Raw genomic sequence first — 15,864 nt, forward strand, 5'->3', positions numbered from 1 at the left:
TTATTGTTAAAAGTCATTTCACACTGTTACCTACAATTCTACCCTCCCCTTTCTATGTTGGTAACTCCATTTTTAACATCTTGGAATTTTATTCCCATTATCCTCAATTTATTTGCTTATTTTCTCCACCCCCCCTGTATTGTATCTACAAATCTTTTAGCATTCTTGGCAAAAGCTCACTACCGATGGAGGGGAAAAGGGAGGGGGAATGGGAAAGGAAAAAAGGAGGAGGAAACCTCACTATGTCTTTTAACCATTTCAGTCTCATTCTTAGGTCTTAGCTCAAATGCAACCACCCTTTACACTGGATTCTTTTCACACAGGGACACACAGGTCATAAGTAAAAATATAAAAAGATTGCCTATCTAGTTTTTATAATCTCCTATTTTTAAAAAAAAAGTGTCAAATGTTTACTGCTTTATTCTTGCAAACTGGTTGAAGTCTCAGGCTCCTTGAGACCTGATTCTGCAAATTACTAGCATTGTGATTTGGGCAACAGGTTTTAATCCTTATAAAAAGACGATCATAGTATTAAGATGGCTAACTGAAAGAGAAGTTGTGAAGAATAAATGAGATCAGAACCATAAAATTCTGCCATGAGCTTTACCTGGCATGTAACAAGCACTTAGCTAAAAAATGTTACCTGTTGCCATTGAAATATATTTCGGGTAGTATTATTGATATCAAGTTCAATTCATATTAATATTAACATTAACACTCCTCAGATTTATGTTCTTCAAGAATGTGTGTATCCCCCAAATCATACCTTAAACAACTACCATTAAACTGTCTGTACATTTTTAAAGAAACATTACAAATCTACATGAATGAAAAATATTATATACTTGTCAGCATATTATACAAAATAATGTGAATAAATTTATTGTGGTAAACTATCTATTACAAAGAGGTACTATTTATTTTCAAAGATGATTCCGGCATTCTACACACTAATACACACATACACACAATAAATATCTAAACAATGATGGAAACTTATGTAATATTATTTAACTACTTATATTTTAACTTAAAGTGTTTTTAAAATACTTTATTAATGTCCAGAAATGTTATTGGAATATCAATATGTCAATTTTCTTGATGGTTGCCTTCATTTAAGAAGACAAGATTTTTAATGATTATTTGTATTTTGTTTTTAAGAATCAATTATGTTGGTCTTGTAATTTTATAAAGGTTTATTTCAGCATAGAAATAAAAGCATTTTTCTTTAAATTTATATGGTAATAGAGATGTAAAACATAAAACTTCAAGCCTTAGAAAACAAGATTTTTTACATAGAGATGTAAAACATAAAACTTCAAGCCTTAGAAAACAAGATTTTTTACATAAACATACACTTTCTAAAGCCTTGTCAATTTACTTGGACATAATGGGAATGAAAATATTTGAAAACCTTCCATTGATATGGAAATGTGCTACTGCCCTCTTATGGAACATACTTGAATGACAGTCAGTGATTTTACACCTCTCTTGAAATAGAGAGAAATAAAAAAATATTTTAAAAATACGATTCAATTCATTATACTCAATTCTGTTCATTTAGTATTTTCTTTTGTTAATTTCCTGACCACAACACAACACTTTTAAAAAACTTATTTGTATATACTTTTTTCCCTTGAGCTAATCAGTACAGAATTTCTACAGATTTCCTTCTCACATGGTATCCTTTGAATTTGTATCAAAATTATAATAGTATATTTAATGGAAAATGGAAATATAATGTTTGACCATTAAGTTTTGAGGGTGACTGAAAATACTCATTTTAATGTTTAAATACTGGCTGGTTAAGATGTCTAGTTAATCCAGATGGAAAAGCTAGATAAAATAAGAAAGTTATGAAAATATTAATTATCATTATATAATGTACTGTTTGATACGCATTGATCTAGGTGCATAGCATTCTACATATATTAACGCACTGTATTCTCACATCAACCTTATGAGTTAGGTGCTGTTATCATCCATAACTTACAGGTGAAGAAAAGGAGGCAAGGAGATGTGAATTATTCAAGGTCACTTGGATACTAAGTAGCAGATCTGGCATTTAAACCCAGGCATCTTGATTCCCTGTGTTGAATTCCAAAACTCTCCTGGTTCTCTATGATCAAGGTATTTTATTTTTTATTTTATTTTATTTTATTATATATAATTTATTGTCAAATTGGCTTAAATGCAACACCCAGTGTTCATCCCAAGTGCCTTCCTCAATGCCCATCACCCATGGGTTTCCATCCCAAGTGCCTTCCTCTCTCCCCCATCCCCCATCAACCCTCAGTTTATTGTCTGTATTTAAGAGTCTCTTATGGTTTGCCTCTCTCCCTCTCTGTTTGTAACTATTTTTTTCCCATTCCTTTCCCCCATGTTCTTCCATTAAGTTTCTCAAATTCCACATATGAGTGAAAACGTATGACATCTGTCTTTGACTGACTTATTTCACTTAGCATATTACCCTCCAGTTCCATCCACATTGCTGCAAATGGCATGATTTTATTCTTTCTCATTGCCATGTAGTATTCCATTTTGTATATAAACCACAATTTCTTTATCCATGCATCAGTTGATGGACATTTAGGCTCTTTCCATAATTTGGCTATTGTTAAAAGCGCTGCTATAAACATGAGGGTACAAATGCCCCTATGCATCAGCACTCCTGTACCCCTTGGGTAAATTCCTAGCAGTGCTATTTTTTTTAACGTTTATTTACTTTTGAGACAGAGAGAGACAGAGCCTGAACGGGGGAGGGTCAGAGAGAAAGGGAGACACAGAATCTGAAACAGGCTCCAGGCTCTGAGCTGTCAGCACAGAGTCCGACGCGGGGCTTGAACTCATGGACCATGAGATCATGACTGAGCCTAAGTCGGACACTCAACCGACTGAGCCACCCAGGCGCCCTGGGTAGTTCTATTTTCAATTTTTTGAGGAACCTCCACACTGTTTCCCAGAGCGGCTGCACCAGTTTGCATTCCTACCAACAGTTCAAGAGGGTTCCTATTTCTCTACATCCTCTCCAGCATCTATAGTGTCCTGATTTGTTCACTTTAGCCCCTCTGACCCATGTGAGATGGGTCTTTGACCCATCAGAGTGGCTTTCACTTGTATTTCCATGATGATGAGTGACATTGAGCATTGTTTCATGTGTCTGTTGGCCAGCTGGATGTCTTCTTTGGAAAAGTGTCTATTCATGTCTTCTGCCCATTTCTTCACTGCATTATTTGTCTTTCAGGTGTGGAGTTTGATGAGTTCTTTATAGATTTTTGGATACTAGCCTTTTGTCTGATATGTCATTTGCAAATATCTTTTCCCATTCTGTAGGTTGCCTTTTAGTTTTGTTGATTGTTTCCATTGCAGTGAAGAAGCTTTTTATCTAGATGAATAGTTCATTTTTGCTTTTAATTCCCTTGCCTTTTGATACTATCAAGGTAATTTATATAAAGATCTGATATATTTATCAATGATCCTGAAAAGAACCTAGAAATTGTCAGCTCATCTCTATATAGATAATTTTCATAAGTTTAAAAAAATTGAATAGGTAGACTAGTTGATTCTATTTAATAAGAGTGTGGGCATTCAGATATATGCTTATTCTCTTTTGATGCTTCTTCCTCCTTCCATACCTCCTCCTCTCTTATTCCTCTTTCATTAAGAAAAAAACTTGCATGTCTATTCTGTGCCAAGAATACATAACTTCAGGAAATATAATTCTGAATAATATAAAACATCTAACCTTTGGGAATTTATAAACTAATGTGGGAAACAGAGGACTTGAATATAACGTGATGAGTGTTGTTCCAAAGGTAAGTAGAACATATGAATAGGGCAAACAAATCCACAAAGGAAAATACCTTCTAAACTGAGAACTGAAAGATGTGTTGATTCTAGCCAAAGACAAAAGGAGGAATGGGGAAGAATGGAGAACAGTCTGAATCCGTAAAACAATATGTACAAAGAAATGGGTTAGAAGGAATTTGGAACATTCAAAGAAGCATAAATATAGCAATAATATATGGCTGGGGTGTAAAATGTGCTAGGAAAAATATGAGCCAGAGGTAAGGCAGAAACTTATGAAGAACCAGGTCTACCATCTTAAGTAGTTTGTAATTTATCCAAAGCAAATGCAGAGACTTAGAAGGATTTTTAAGAGAAGGATCAGATCAGGATTACACTTTTACATGCTCTTGTTATCTGCATTTTTTCCAGAAATATGAAGGAAAATAGTGAAGTCTATTCTTTTATTATTACTCATAGCAGTATCGGATTTATAATTCATCAGGGAAACTGGACATAAATGAACACAGCCTCAACCTTCTCTGCTGTCAGTTGAATTGTGTCTCGCAAAAAGATATGTTGAAGTACTAACCCCTGCTCCTGATGAATGTGACCTTATTTGGAAATAGGGTTGTTGAAGATCAAATCAAGATGAAGTCTTACTGAATAAGGATGGGCCCTAATCTAAAAGCACTGGTGTCCTTATAAGAATAGAAGATATACAGACACATGAAGGGAGAACATCATGTGATAAAGAAAGTAGAGATTGCACTGATACATTTTCAAGTTAGGGAGCACCAAGCATTGCTCAAAACCACCACAAGTAAGAAAAAGGCATGGAGTAGATTTTCCTCTAGAACTTTCAGAGTTGAAGTTTCCACAACTTTGAGAGAATACGTTTCTGTTTTTTAAGCCACCCAATGTGGTACTTTGTTTTGGCAGCCATAGAAAATGAATGCATCTCTCTCCTAGTTCTGCCTTTATACTGACTTCATATACAGAATTTGCCAAGGGATAGTCAGTTGACTTATGTGAAAAGGCCATCATTATATTTTGCAAGGCATTTTTATGCAGTATTTTCCCCTCTCTGAATTTTCAATGTGGCTATCTATTTAGGTGAATGCAATTATCTAATCACTCAAAAGTTTTTATAAGTTAAGTCTAGTGTCTTCTCATTTGCCTGCCAAGACAATAGCATATGAAGAAATATTCCTTGGCCATGTGATTCCCAAGACTTTATACGGACACAGATGAGATATTGTGCATGGATGTGGTTGTAAGCTGGCAGCCTGTTAGCACAGTCTGGCCTTCAGATATGTGTTATTCCTTTAGCACATGTGAATCTTAGTTGCTTTCCTTTTTAAAAATCATTTTGAATGATTTAGACATGTAATCCAGTCCCTAACATTCCCTCCTGCTCTGTAGATTATCAAATATGTTTAACTTGAAGTGTCTGAGTTTATCACTATCCAGCATCCACCTTGCTTTCCGTAGATGTACCTGTCATGCAGCTATATTATGCCAATAGAAGGCAAGAAGGGTTGGCACTGATCTGGTTTTTAAGCCAATACAACAAACCATTGCTATTCCCATAGGAAGGGGATCTTGGTATGTCCATTCACAAAGCTCTGATCCCTCAGACCTTATTCTTTCTTCTGACTCTTAGCTCCCATTTCTTCCCTGGGGCTCTGACTCTTGACTTTTAGGCCACATCTTTAATCTTCAGCCCTGCATTCATTGGTTGGATATTATAACTTATTCTGTATCTCTAATTTGACTATAATTTACATGTGGCGTGGGCTTGGGAAATGTATTTGTAATGTAACAGAATAGAAGTATGCAATGCCTTGGCCATTTCCAAATAAAGAACCCTAATGTGTCTTGGCATCTCAAGACTAGTATTACACATAGGAAAAACAGGAAAATTTAATATATGGTTTAATTTTTAGGGATTCTGAAAAGCTTCAAGATTGCAAAGGATAATCTTCAGCCTTTGATGAATGCCTAAATATAATGATCATTTCATATGGGCCAGCAACTGTGCTGAATATTGTATCTCATTATCTTCTTTAATTTTCAAAATAGCTATCTGTGGTAAACAGTATTATCAATCCCACTTTACAGATAAGGAAACTGAGGTGTAAACTGGCTTGGTAAGTTGCCCAGAGTTACATCATAGTAAGCGGTAGAGCTTGTAATAAGAAAAAAAAAATCCGACTCCAGAACCATAGTGTTATTGTATATGTGTGTACTTTGCATATAACCTCTTGTAAACTTGGAATTCATTTCTTTAATGAAATGTTGTCCAACTTAAAAACAAAAACAACAAAAAAAAAAAAATGAAGCTGCTTTAGTTGAATAAAAGAGGGGAGGTAGAGTTGAGTAGAAGCCCTATCCATTGCCTCCCTAGGCACTAGGGGCTCTATGGATTAAAGGTGGAACTGATTTGGGGCACCTGGGTGGCTCAGTTGATTAAGTGTCCAACTTCAGCTCAGGTCATGATCTTGCAATTTGTGGGTTCCAGCCCTGTGTCGGGCTCTATGCTGACAGTTCAGAGCCTGGAACCTGCTTCAGACTCTGTGCCTCCCTCTCTCTCTACCCCTCCCCCACTCGCGTTCTGTCTCTGTCTCTCAAAGATAAATAAAATGTTAAAAAAAAATAAAATAAAAATAAAGGTGGAACTGATTTAAGACTGTACTTGCTAGCAAACAGTAGGTGCCTATCAGAGTGGAGCTAAAACCTAACATTTTTCTAGTTATTTATTCCCTGACTGATGGATAAGAGTTAAGGAAAAGAGGAGAGGAAAGAGCAGAGAACACTACCCTGGAAGTGGGCAAAGTAGGAGGAAAAAGCTGAGGGAAATTTGGTTAGCTTTGAGCTTAGGACTACCCAACTAAACTATACAGATTGTCCCCTACCCAACGATGGTTTGACTTACGAGGGTTCAACTTTATGATGGTGCAAAACCATATGCATTCAGTAGAAACCATACTTCTCCTTTTGAGTTTTTTCCAAGCTGGCAATATGTAGTATGATACTCTCTCTTGAGATGCTGGGCAGTGGCCGTGTGCCACAGCTCCCCATCAGCCATGTGATCATGAGGGTAAACCAATCAACACATGACCACTCTGTGCCCCTACAACCATGCTCTTTTTCCTGTTCAGTACAGTATTCAATAAACCACATGAGATATTCCACAGTTTATTATAAAATGGACTTTGTTAGGTGATTTTGCCCAACTGTGGGCTAATGGAAGTCTTCTGAACAGCTTAAGATGGGCTAGGCTGAGCTATGATGTTCAGTAGGTTAGATGTATTGAATGTATTTTCGACATATTTTCAACTTACAATGGGTTTATCAGGATGTAACCCCTTCATAAGTCAATGAATATCTGTAAATACCCATTTGAAGTGGTGTTCATAAAGTCTAGGGATGCGATAGGTAAGTTCTCTATACTTAGCTGCCCAGGTCTCAATATTAGAACTCTTACGTGGAATGTTTACACTTCACTGTTTCAAAAGTTTGGACGGTAATTTTCAGTAGCTGAGTCTCTAGCCTTTCAAATCCCTATTACCTAAAACATATTGTGCTTCGTAAAATGTGAGTAACTTGTGGGAGCTACTTTTCCAGAATTTCCATAGGTTATGCTAAGCAATGACCCTGATCTCAATTAGTTCCTATGTGCTTTTTAAGATGCGGCTGCTGTTAGGGCTACATTACTAGTATTCCCTTTGTGTGAAACCAGCTGGACAAATCTGAAACCTGGACAGCAGAAGCCTCTGAGTTAGCCCTGAGAGTTAATCAATAAAAGCAGACAAAGCTGCCATGCCTGGCTGACCAGTGAAAGGTATCACGGCATGGGAAAGGAAAGCCAAGTCCCACAGTCTGTTCATCCATCTAGTGCACACCAGGAAGCTCTTCAGCCGGAAACATCTCCCTATTTTCTCTGAACGGACCAGAGCCAATGTCTTTCTTTAATGATATCACATCGGCAATCCTTTTTTTTCCCCCTATTAAAAGACAAAGACTCATTCACAGATAAATTGCTTTCCCCTCTGATGACTGGAACAATGATGTAAAGACAGAGATTCAGAATTCATTTCAGACTATTGTCAAATAATAATCAGCATTATTTTTATTCGGAAATGGGACTGTTTAATGCCAAAAAAATTTTCTCCCTATTATAAGAACTTCCTTTATGCCCTTGACATTACCTGAAATTATTTGATTATAGTAAAGAAATACTTGTGTCTTAATCATAAACAGCTATTAAATTCCTATGAGACAAGCTACTTATGAAATTCTGGGTACTTTTTCATTTAATCATCACAAAATCAAGACAAATTCTCTGGACTAGTGCTTGTCAGCACTGTATGCATTATGAAGTTTACTTTTGTAATAAGAATACAAAAAAAAAAAATGATGCTTCTATCTGTCACTCCTATTCTAAGAGGTATTTTGCTTACTCTGCCTAAAATAGAGAACCAGTTTTAAAAGCCTTATTTGAAAAACTCTGAAATGCAAAAGGTTAAATCTTTGAAAAATTCAAGTTTAGGATACAGACCTAAAATAAAAAGAAGGTAAAAATGTGTGTGCTGTTTTGCTATTGTAATTCATCTGTAAAATTCAAGAGGAAGGCAGCTTAATCTATTGTTTGGGTTGGGATTTGTTTGAATATAAATATTTTATGGAGAGGTGGGAAAAAACTAAAAATGAAAGAGTTTTGGATGGGAAAATGCTATTTTTAATGGATATGAGTCATAACTACAAGTTAAAAAGTGAAAATAAAATAGATAAATTCCATATCATGATAAAGGGTGCATTATATCAATAATTAGATTTATTCTATTGAATCTAAGTCTCAGAATGAGTTTGTCAGTGACCTCACTTGGACAAGGAAATGGGGAGAAGACATACTTATTTAGAACGGCTGGTTGGATAGTTGTCTGGTTGTCTACACTGATACTGCGTTACTTCATATGGTAACGCATGAAGAAGAAAAGGATTGAGATGATTAAATCTCATATGATTGTTTATAAAAGGCTGAATTGAATGATTCTACCCAAAATTGTATTTAAAAAGTACATAATGAAGAAACTTTTATTTGATTAGCTAAGCAGAGAGATTGGGCCATCCGGTTCCCTCTTGCTCGGAGGGGCTATCTTCCTTGTTTAATTCTGCCAGATATTGACTTAACTGACCCTGAATGTTCTCGGATTGATCCTTTTAATAATTATTCAAATTACAGCAAAGCTTTAAAATGAAGGAGGGAGGGGAAACATAATCTTGATAAGAGAGATACTACGCTAGGGAAAATGAATATAAGCCAGGCACCTGCATCTATGAATTCTGTTGACCTGGTCAACAATGTGGGTGAGTGCCAGTGATGAGCAGATCAAATGAATGCCACCTTGCTACCACGCTTGAAAATTTTAAGCTTTACTCAATCTTTTCAGATTGGTCCTGCTTTTTTGCTTTTTATAAGCATCCCTTTAAATAACAGTAAAATTGGGGCGCCTATGTAGCTCGGTCGGTAAAGCACATGACTTGGGCTCAGGTCATGATATCTTGGTTTGGTTCATGAGTTTGAGTCCCACTTTGGGCTCTGCACTGACAGCACACAGATACTGCTTCAGACCTCTGTCTCCCTCTCTCTCTGCCTGTCCCCTACTTGCTCTCTCACTCTGTCTCAAAATAATAAACATTAAAAAAAAAGAAAGAAGAGTAAAATGATGTTTTTGCCACTCTTTTAATGGATTTTTCTTAAGAAAATTGTATTTTCAGAAACATTAATGCCACTCTTCTCTAAAAACCTTTATTTTCCTTACTATGCAACTGAATATAGCCTGAAAAGGCAAATGGGGGAAAGAAAAGCAGCAAGGATACCACCAGTAATTCATCTATGCGGCATGGTTCTTTATACGTACATGGTACCTCACGTGGCACTGCCTGGGTACCACAGGGCATGTTTTTGCCCAGTCATATAAATCAGGTGTTTTGATTGTGTTATTTATTATTGGTGGTTGCAGTGGTGGTATGTATGTGTGTATTCTTTTTTTTTTTTTCCAACGTTTATTTATTTTTGGGACAGAGAGAGACAGAGCATGAACGGGGGAGGGGCAGAGAGAGAGGGAGACACAGAATCGGAAACAGGCTCCAGGCTCTGAGCCATCAGCCCAGAGCCTGACGCGGGGCTCGAACTCACGGACCGCGAGATCGTGACCCGGCTGAAGTCGGACGCCCAACCGACTGCGCCACCCAGGCGCCCCATGTGTGTATTCTTTTTAAATGTTTATTTATTTTGGAGACAGAGAGAGGCAGAGCATGAACAGGAGAGGGGCAGAGAGAGAGGGAGACACAGAATCCGAAACAGGCTCCAGGCTCTGAGCTGTCGGCACAGAGCCCGACGCGGGGCTCGAACTCACGGACCGTGAGATCATGACCTGAGCCGAAGTCGGACGCTTAACCAACAAAGCCACCCAGGCGCCCCTGTGTGTGTGTATTCTAATGGGAGTGCTAGGAGTGACTGGTGGGTTAAAGCAATAGCAGAGCCCAAAGGGCACTGAATTCAGATCAAGATAATGTCCCAGGCTTTTTTCTCCTTTAAAGAAAACCTCCACATGATAGGCATCCTTTAGGCAATGTTTCAGATGGGGACATATGTCCAGTAACTAGACACAATGAGCCAATTTGGGAGTCAGTCATTTGAGGCAAAACAACATATGAAACCTTTTACTTCAGTGGTAGTTATAAAGGTAAAGTATGCTATACTCAGTAATGACTAGCTTATGGAAAGTTTTATCTTTAATATTTCCAATAGTTTTCTAGAGTTTTACATTTTTTTTCTTTTTACCAAAACTTTATGGCTCCAAAAATTTATAAGTAAAATTTAGGGGAAAAATCCATATAATTGATATAATCAGTATTGATTTTATTCACATCAATCGACATAGATATGGATCATTTCTGGGGAGTGTTCAGGCAACAGTGACTGGAATAAACTCAAAAGGAGAAAGATATTTTACTTTTCAAATTATTTTCCAAATTATGAATTCCAACTTCTATCCACCTAAATTATTTTTCTCCCCAGTTATCACAGCTATAGCATCTTCATTTTTATCCTGTTTGAGTGAAGACAATTAGAATTCACATTTACTTGTCCTTCTTCTCATCTTCTTCATATCCACGGTTCCTAACCAAGAATGCACACTGGAATAAGTTTAAAAACAAAAACCAAAAAAACAGTCATTGTCCTGCATCCAATCCCGAAAGAATTCACATTCAATAGGTTGGAAATAATGTCTTTAGTAACTGTAAGGCATAATTACAGTTAAGAAGCACTACATCTTACTCTTAAACTTTCTGGGATCACTTGCCCATTTGAAGATTCTATAATGTATCTTCCTCCTTTAAAAAAATGCACATAGACATAACCACATGGAAATGCAAATATACTTTCAGAAAATTACATCCCAAGACTTTGTCGCATCAAACTATTAGACTCCCTCCTTATGATTCCAACACCTAACAGTGAGTACATCTTCTCCCCTTCCTTTTGCCCCACATTGAACGTTCTATTAGCCTTATTGTTCCACTCCCCAGCCTCCTTTCCATTTAAAACTAGACAACCTTGACTATGTTACATCCGAGTACAATTCAGGCCAGAGCTTACAGACATAGTGAAAGTGATACGAAAACAAGTAAACCTCAAATTTTAGAGCACAGAGAAGGATAACTTATGCACACTACCGCTTATTGATTAAATACTGTGCTGTCCGGGAAAGCGTGGGAAAGGGGTCTCCCAGACAAACAGGAGAAAATAGGATCAAGATAAACAGTTCACGTTAATTACAGTAGTGCCTTGGCTTAGTACTAAGAACAAATTAGATGCTTGAAGAGATGCTCAAGAAAAAGTGGGCAAATGAGTAAATGAACGAACAGCTGAAGAACTGACGGAATAAAAGCAGCAGAAATGAGAGAAGACCTTGCTCTCTTCACTGTCTAGTTGCCTCATTTGCTAAGTGGGGGCATTAGAAACAGTTCAGATTCTCTTCCGTTCTACAGGATTCCTGCATTCTTCACATTACTGGGTGAATAGAAGAGAAGAGATCTATTCTTCGCCAGTGGAAGGCAGGAATCCAAACTGTAGATAAATGGCCTATGGCAAGAGGGGGAGGAGCAAAGGGGGATGGTGCTATTTGACAATCAATAGTCACGACAAAGTAAAGGCCAGCAGGTAAAGTATTTGGTACAAATTCTTTAATATTGGGGAAGCTTATAAAAACTATTGCTTCAACATAAAAATAAACAAAATTTATTACTTCAGCTTCTGAAATAATCAGGCAGATCTATGTGCTTTCACATGAAACACTGTCCAGAATAAATTATTCACTGAAATAAGATCCAGAAAACAGAACACAGAATGCTGTTATTTATGCTCTACATAGAGCATCTCCAAAAGGATACATAAGAAACTGGTAATGGTGGTGCCTTGAAGAATGGAATCGGGTGACTAGGAGAACTGTTGGAAGGGAAATTTACACTGAACTGGTATCAATTTTGAGTTCTTTATAATGTGCATACATTGCCTATCTATAAAATATTCCTAAATTTTAAAGTGATACAAAATATAATATTTACGAAAATGTAAACACAAAACCAAAAGTTTTGGTCACCGGCGGAATTATATTTTAAATGCTACGACGTAGTCTGATAACATAGTCTATAGCAGACCAAAAATATTTGGCCATAAATAATAGATATGGTATGTGCCCTACCTCTCCTATTTTGCTGTTGTATTCATCGTTATTTTATAAATGCGACTAATCTAGTGGTAGGACAGCTATAAATAAAAGCCTTTTAGTGAGATGGTACTCAGTGGAGGTCTGCTTCATCGAAATTCATATATGCAACAGTTTCATTAAAAAAAAGCCACAATTAGGGGCGCCTGGGTGGCTCAGTCTGTTGAGTGTCTGACTTCGGATCAGGTCATGATCTCGCGGTCCGTGAGTTCGAGCCCCGCGTCGGACTCTGTGCTGACAGCTCAGAGCCTGGAGCCTGTTTCAGATTCAGTGTCTCCCTCTCTCTGCCCCTTCCCCACTCATGCTCTGTCTCTGTCTCTCAAAGATGAATAAACGTTAAAAAAAAATTTTTTTTTAAGTCACAATTTCTTACACTTCAGAGACAATACTGACCCTGCAAGCGGTCAAGTGTACACATGGTTTCCTAGGAGACTACCTTTTTCAAGAATTGTGAGACTGCATCAGAACACCATTTAACCATAGCATTCTATTTCTCCCTAGTCTCTAAAGTGGTGGTAGCTGTATTAATCAATTTATTAATCCCTCTTGGAATGTGATGATTACTTATTATGAAATGCCTAAATCCTGACTGAAATGCAAGATAATCCAGTATAGGTGATACAAGAAAAACCAATGTGGAAAACAAAAATCATTTTTAACTTCATTTATTTGTAGCTTAAAATGTAATGCCATACAATCTTAACAATCACTTAAAAAAGGATTTATATTTGCATAAAACAGAAGCAAAACAGAAAGATATGAAATAAAATGCCATCTTGCTTCAAGTTTTCAAATCAGTACTTAGAGTACTAATATACATATATACATTGCAAGTATATATAAATATACTATGAGTAATCTTGAAACCACAATAAATATCAAGTAGGTTTTTAGGCACACGGCATAGGAAAATGCAGAATCTGCATAATTCTTGAGAGCGCTGAGTGACTCATTCTTAGATCACTTTCACACATATATTTTACACAAAATATACAGCCATCGAGCACATGATCCCCAGTCACCTCTGAATCTAAACTGTCATCCAGCATTAGTGCCTTCTTATTCTTTGATACTATTGCTCTATACAGCTATTACATAAGAAAATATTTGCAGTCTTCTTCAGTTAATTGTCTAAGAAGGTATCAATGCTACCAAAATAAGTACAGCCTATCTACACAATATGTTCATGGAAATGTGCTTAGAGGCACCAACTTACAGAAATGTTTTTGTAATACTGGGATTTACCCTGAAGGCAAACTTATACATTTTAAATTATACCATTTTTGAATTGCCAATACTATTAAACCAGAAATCATTACAAACTGAGGTAACACCTGTTTTTTTTTTTTTTTTTTGAGATAGAAATGCTTGAAAAAACACCAAAAGTATTTTTAAAAATTCTGACACACATGGACCTCAGTCACTATAAGCTTTATCTGTAATTCTTTCTGCGCAAATGTAAACCAAAGAATCTGAAGGAATGCTCTAGTTGAATTTACATGTACTTAGGATTAAAGATCACAGCCAAGGAACACCTGAGATCGCCCTCTGATAAGTGAAGCCCAATGCTTCTCTTAGTAGAGCCCATGTTCATTCATACAAATGAACCAAATAGAACCCGCTGACATTTTCCCCCTGGCTACAAGTCGGATTCTGGCATATCCGGCATATCTGCCATTAAGTACCCTATTCCATATCGTCCATTGGGAGCAGTATCCAGAGTTGGTGATCCACTCTGTTTTCGATAAATATTTTTACCAAAATTTGGAGATGACATCTCGCTGGGTATCTTTCCATGAATGAGGCTTGCATCATCTCCCTCTAAGTTTACAGGCTCTTTCAGGACCCTTCCTCTCTTATAGGTCACAGATGCTAAATTGCCAGAACTATTGTCTATCAGGTTGCAGCGACGAATGACGAAGACAGCTGGGACAGGGAGTATTGCCAGGACCATCAGCAAGATACAGACAACCATTCCCCAGGTTGGATAGCTCAGAAATTCTTCAGATGCCTGTGAAAGTCAAGAAACCCATTATTGGTTATCTTGCTCTAAAAGTATGTGGAAAAAAAAAACCTGTATTTATCTTGGGTTTGTAAGCAAAGAGTCTTCGGATGTGCTTTGACCAACAAAAGTGACATCAATCAACTTTCAAGGCTAGGCATTACAAGCCTTGCAGTTTCTGCCTCTGTTTCTTAGAATGCTGTCCTCAGTCAATAATGCTAGGAAGAAGCCAAGAATGAAAGATTACATGGACAGAGACCAACCCTCCAAGTTTAATCAACTGTATGAGTTAGCTCAGGAAAAACCTAAAGAAGAATTGCCCAGCTCAACTGCAGAACCCTGAGAAATAATAAATCAGCATTGTTCTTGGTCATTAAGTTTGGGGATAGTTACATGTTACATGTGCCACCTGTCTTTCTAAAAACTGAAAATCTAAATTTTGTGGGTTTTTTTTTTATTTTTAAAAGTTTATTTATTTATTTTGAGAGAGGGAAAGCACGAGCAGAGGAGGGGCAGAGAGAGAAGGAGAGAGAGAGAAGCCCAATCAGGCTCCATGCTCGCCGTGGAACCCAACACGGGGCTGGATCTCACAACCGTGAGACTATGACATAAGCCGAAATCAAGAGTCAGACACTTAACCGACCAAGCCACCCAGGCACCCCTAAAAATCTAAATTTTGGCCCCAAGATTTTTGTAAGAGCTAACAGACTTGTTTATGCCCCAGTCATGAATTTAATTGTTGTTATATAATTACTGACAACAGAAGAGTTAAAGGTCAGAAATATCTCTGAAAAATAAGGATTTTGGTTTTATAACAGCTAATATGTACCTTTATTATTATGTGGCTAATTTGCACCTTGAAAACAGAAACTGAAATAGTCTCTGCTAATATAAAGCAATTATAACAAAACTTTCCTTCAGTATTTACTTAAATTATGTGTACACGGCCACTGCATATTCTCTTATTATATAGTATCTGGGATATGATTTAATAAATTTATGTAGGAAAAAATATTCCTGGTGGTTTAGGCAATATGTTTTCTAGAGTCAAAGGCCCCATAATTATTGGTTCATCTGTGGTGACATAAACACAGTTACTTTAATGAGGACCAAATCAGTGTTTCTCATGTATTAAAAAAAAAAAAAAAAAAAAAAACTACAATGTACAGCAAAATCATACATGTTTGGGGTCAAACAAAATATAAATCTCAAGATCCCTGCATAAAAACAACACCATTTATTAAACAGCAAAATATACTGTGAAGAAAGCAAAAG

The 15,864-nt window shown here is 36.8% G+C and overlaps 1 protein-coding gene across 3 annotated transcripts in view; it reads right to left on the reverse strand.

Moving 5' to 3' along the window:
* Positions 1-13,236: 13,236 nt before the first annotated feature.
* Positions 13,237-15,864, reverse strand: part of SLC6A15 (solute carrier family 6 member 15) — a 38,592-nt gene continuing 35,964 nt past the window's right edge. For all 3 annotated transcript variants that reach the window (XM_045463801.1, XM_045463802.1, XM_045463803.1), the window contains exon 12: positions 13,237-14,598. In XM_045463801.1, the coding sequence (XP_045319757.1) occupies positions 14,227-14,598 (372 nt within the window). In that variant the 3' untranslated portion in view covers positions 13,237-14,226. The remainder of the gene's footprint in view (positions 14,599-15,864) is intronic.

The sequence above is a fragment of the Leopardus geoffroyi genome, chromosome B4 (assembly GCF_018350155.1).
Source record: "Leopardus geoffroyi isolate Oge1 chromosome B4, O.geoffroyi_Oge1_pat1.0, whole genome shotgun sequence".
NCBI classification, from domain to species: Eukaryota; Metazoa; Chordata; class Mammalia; order Carnivora; family Felidae; genus Leopardus; species Leopardus geoffroyi.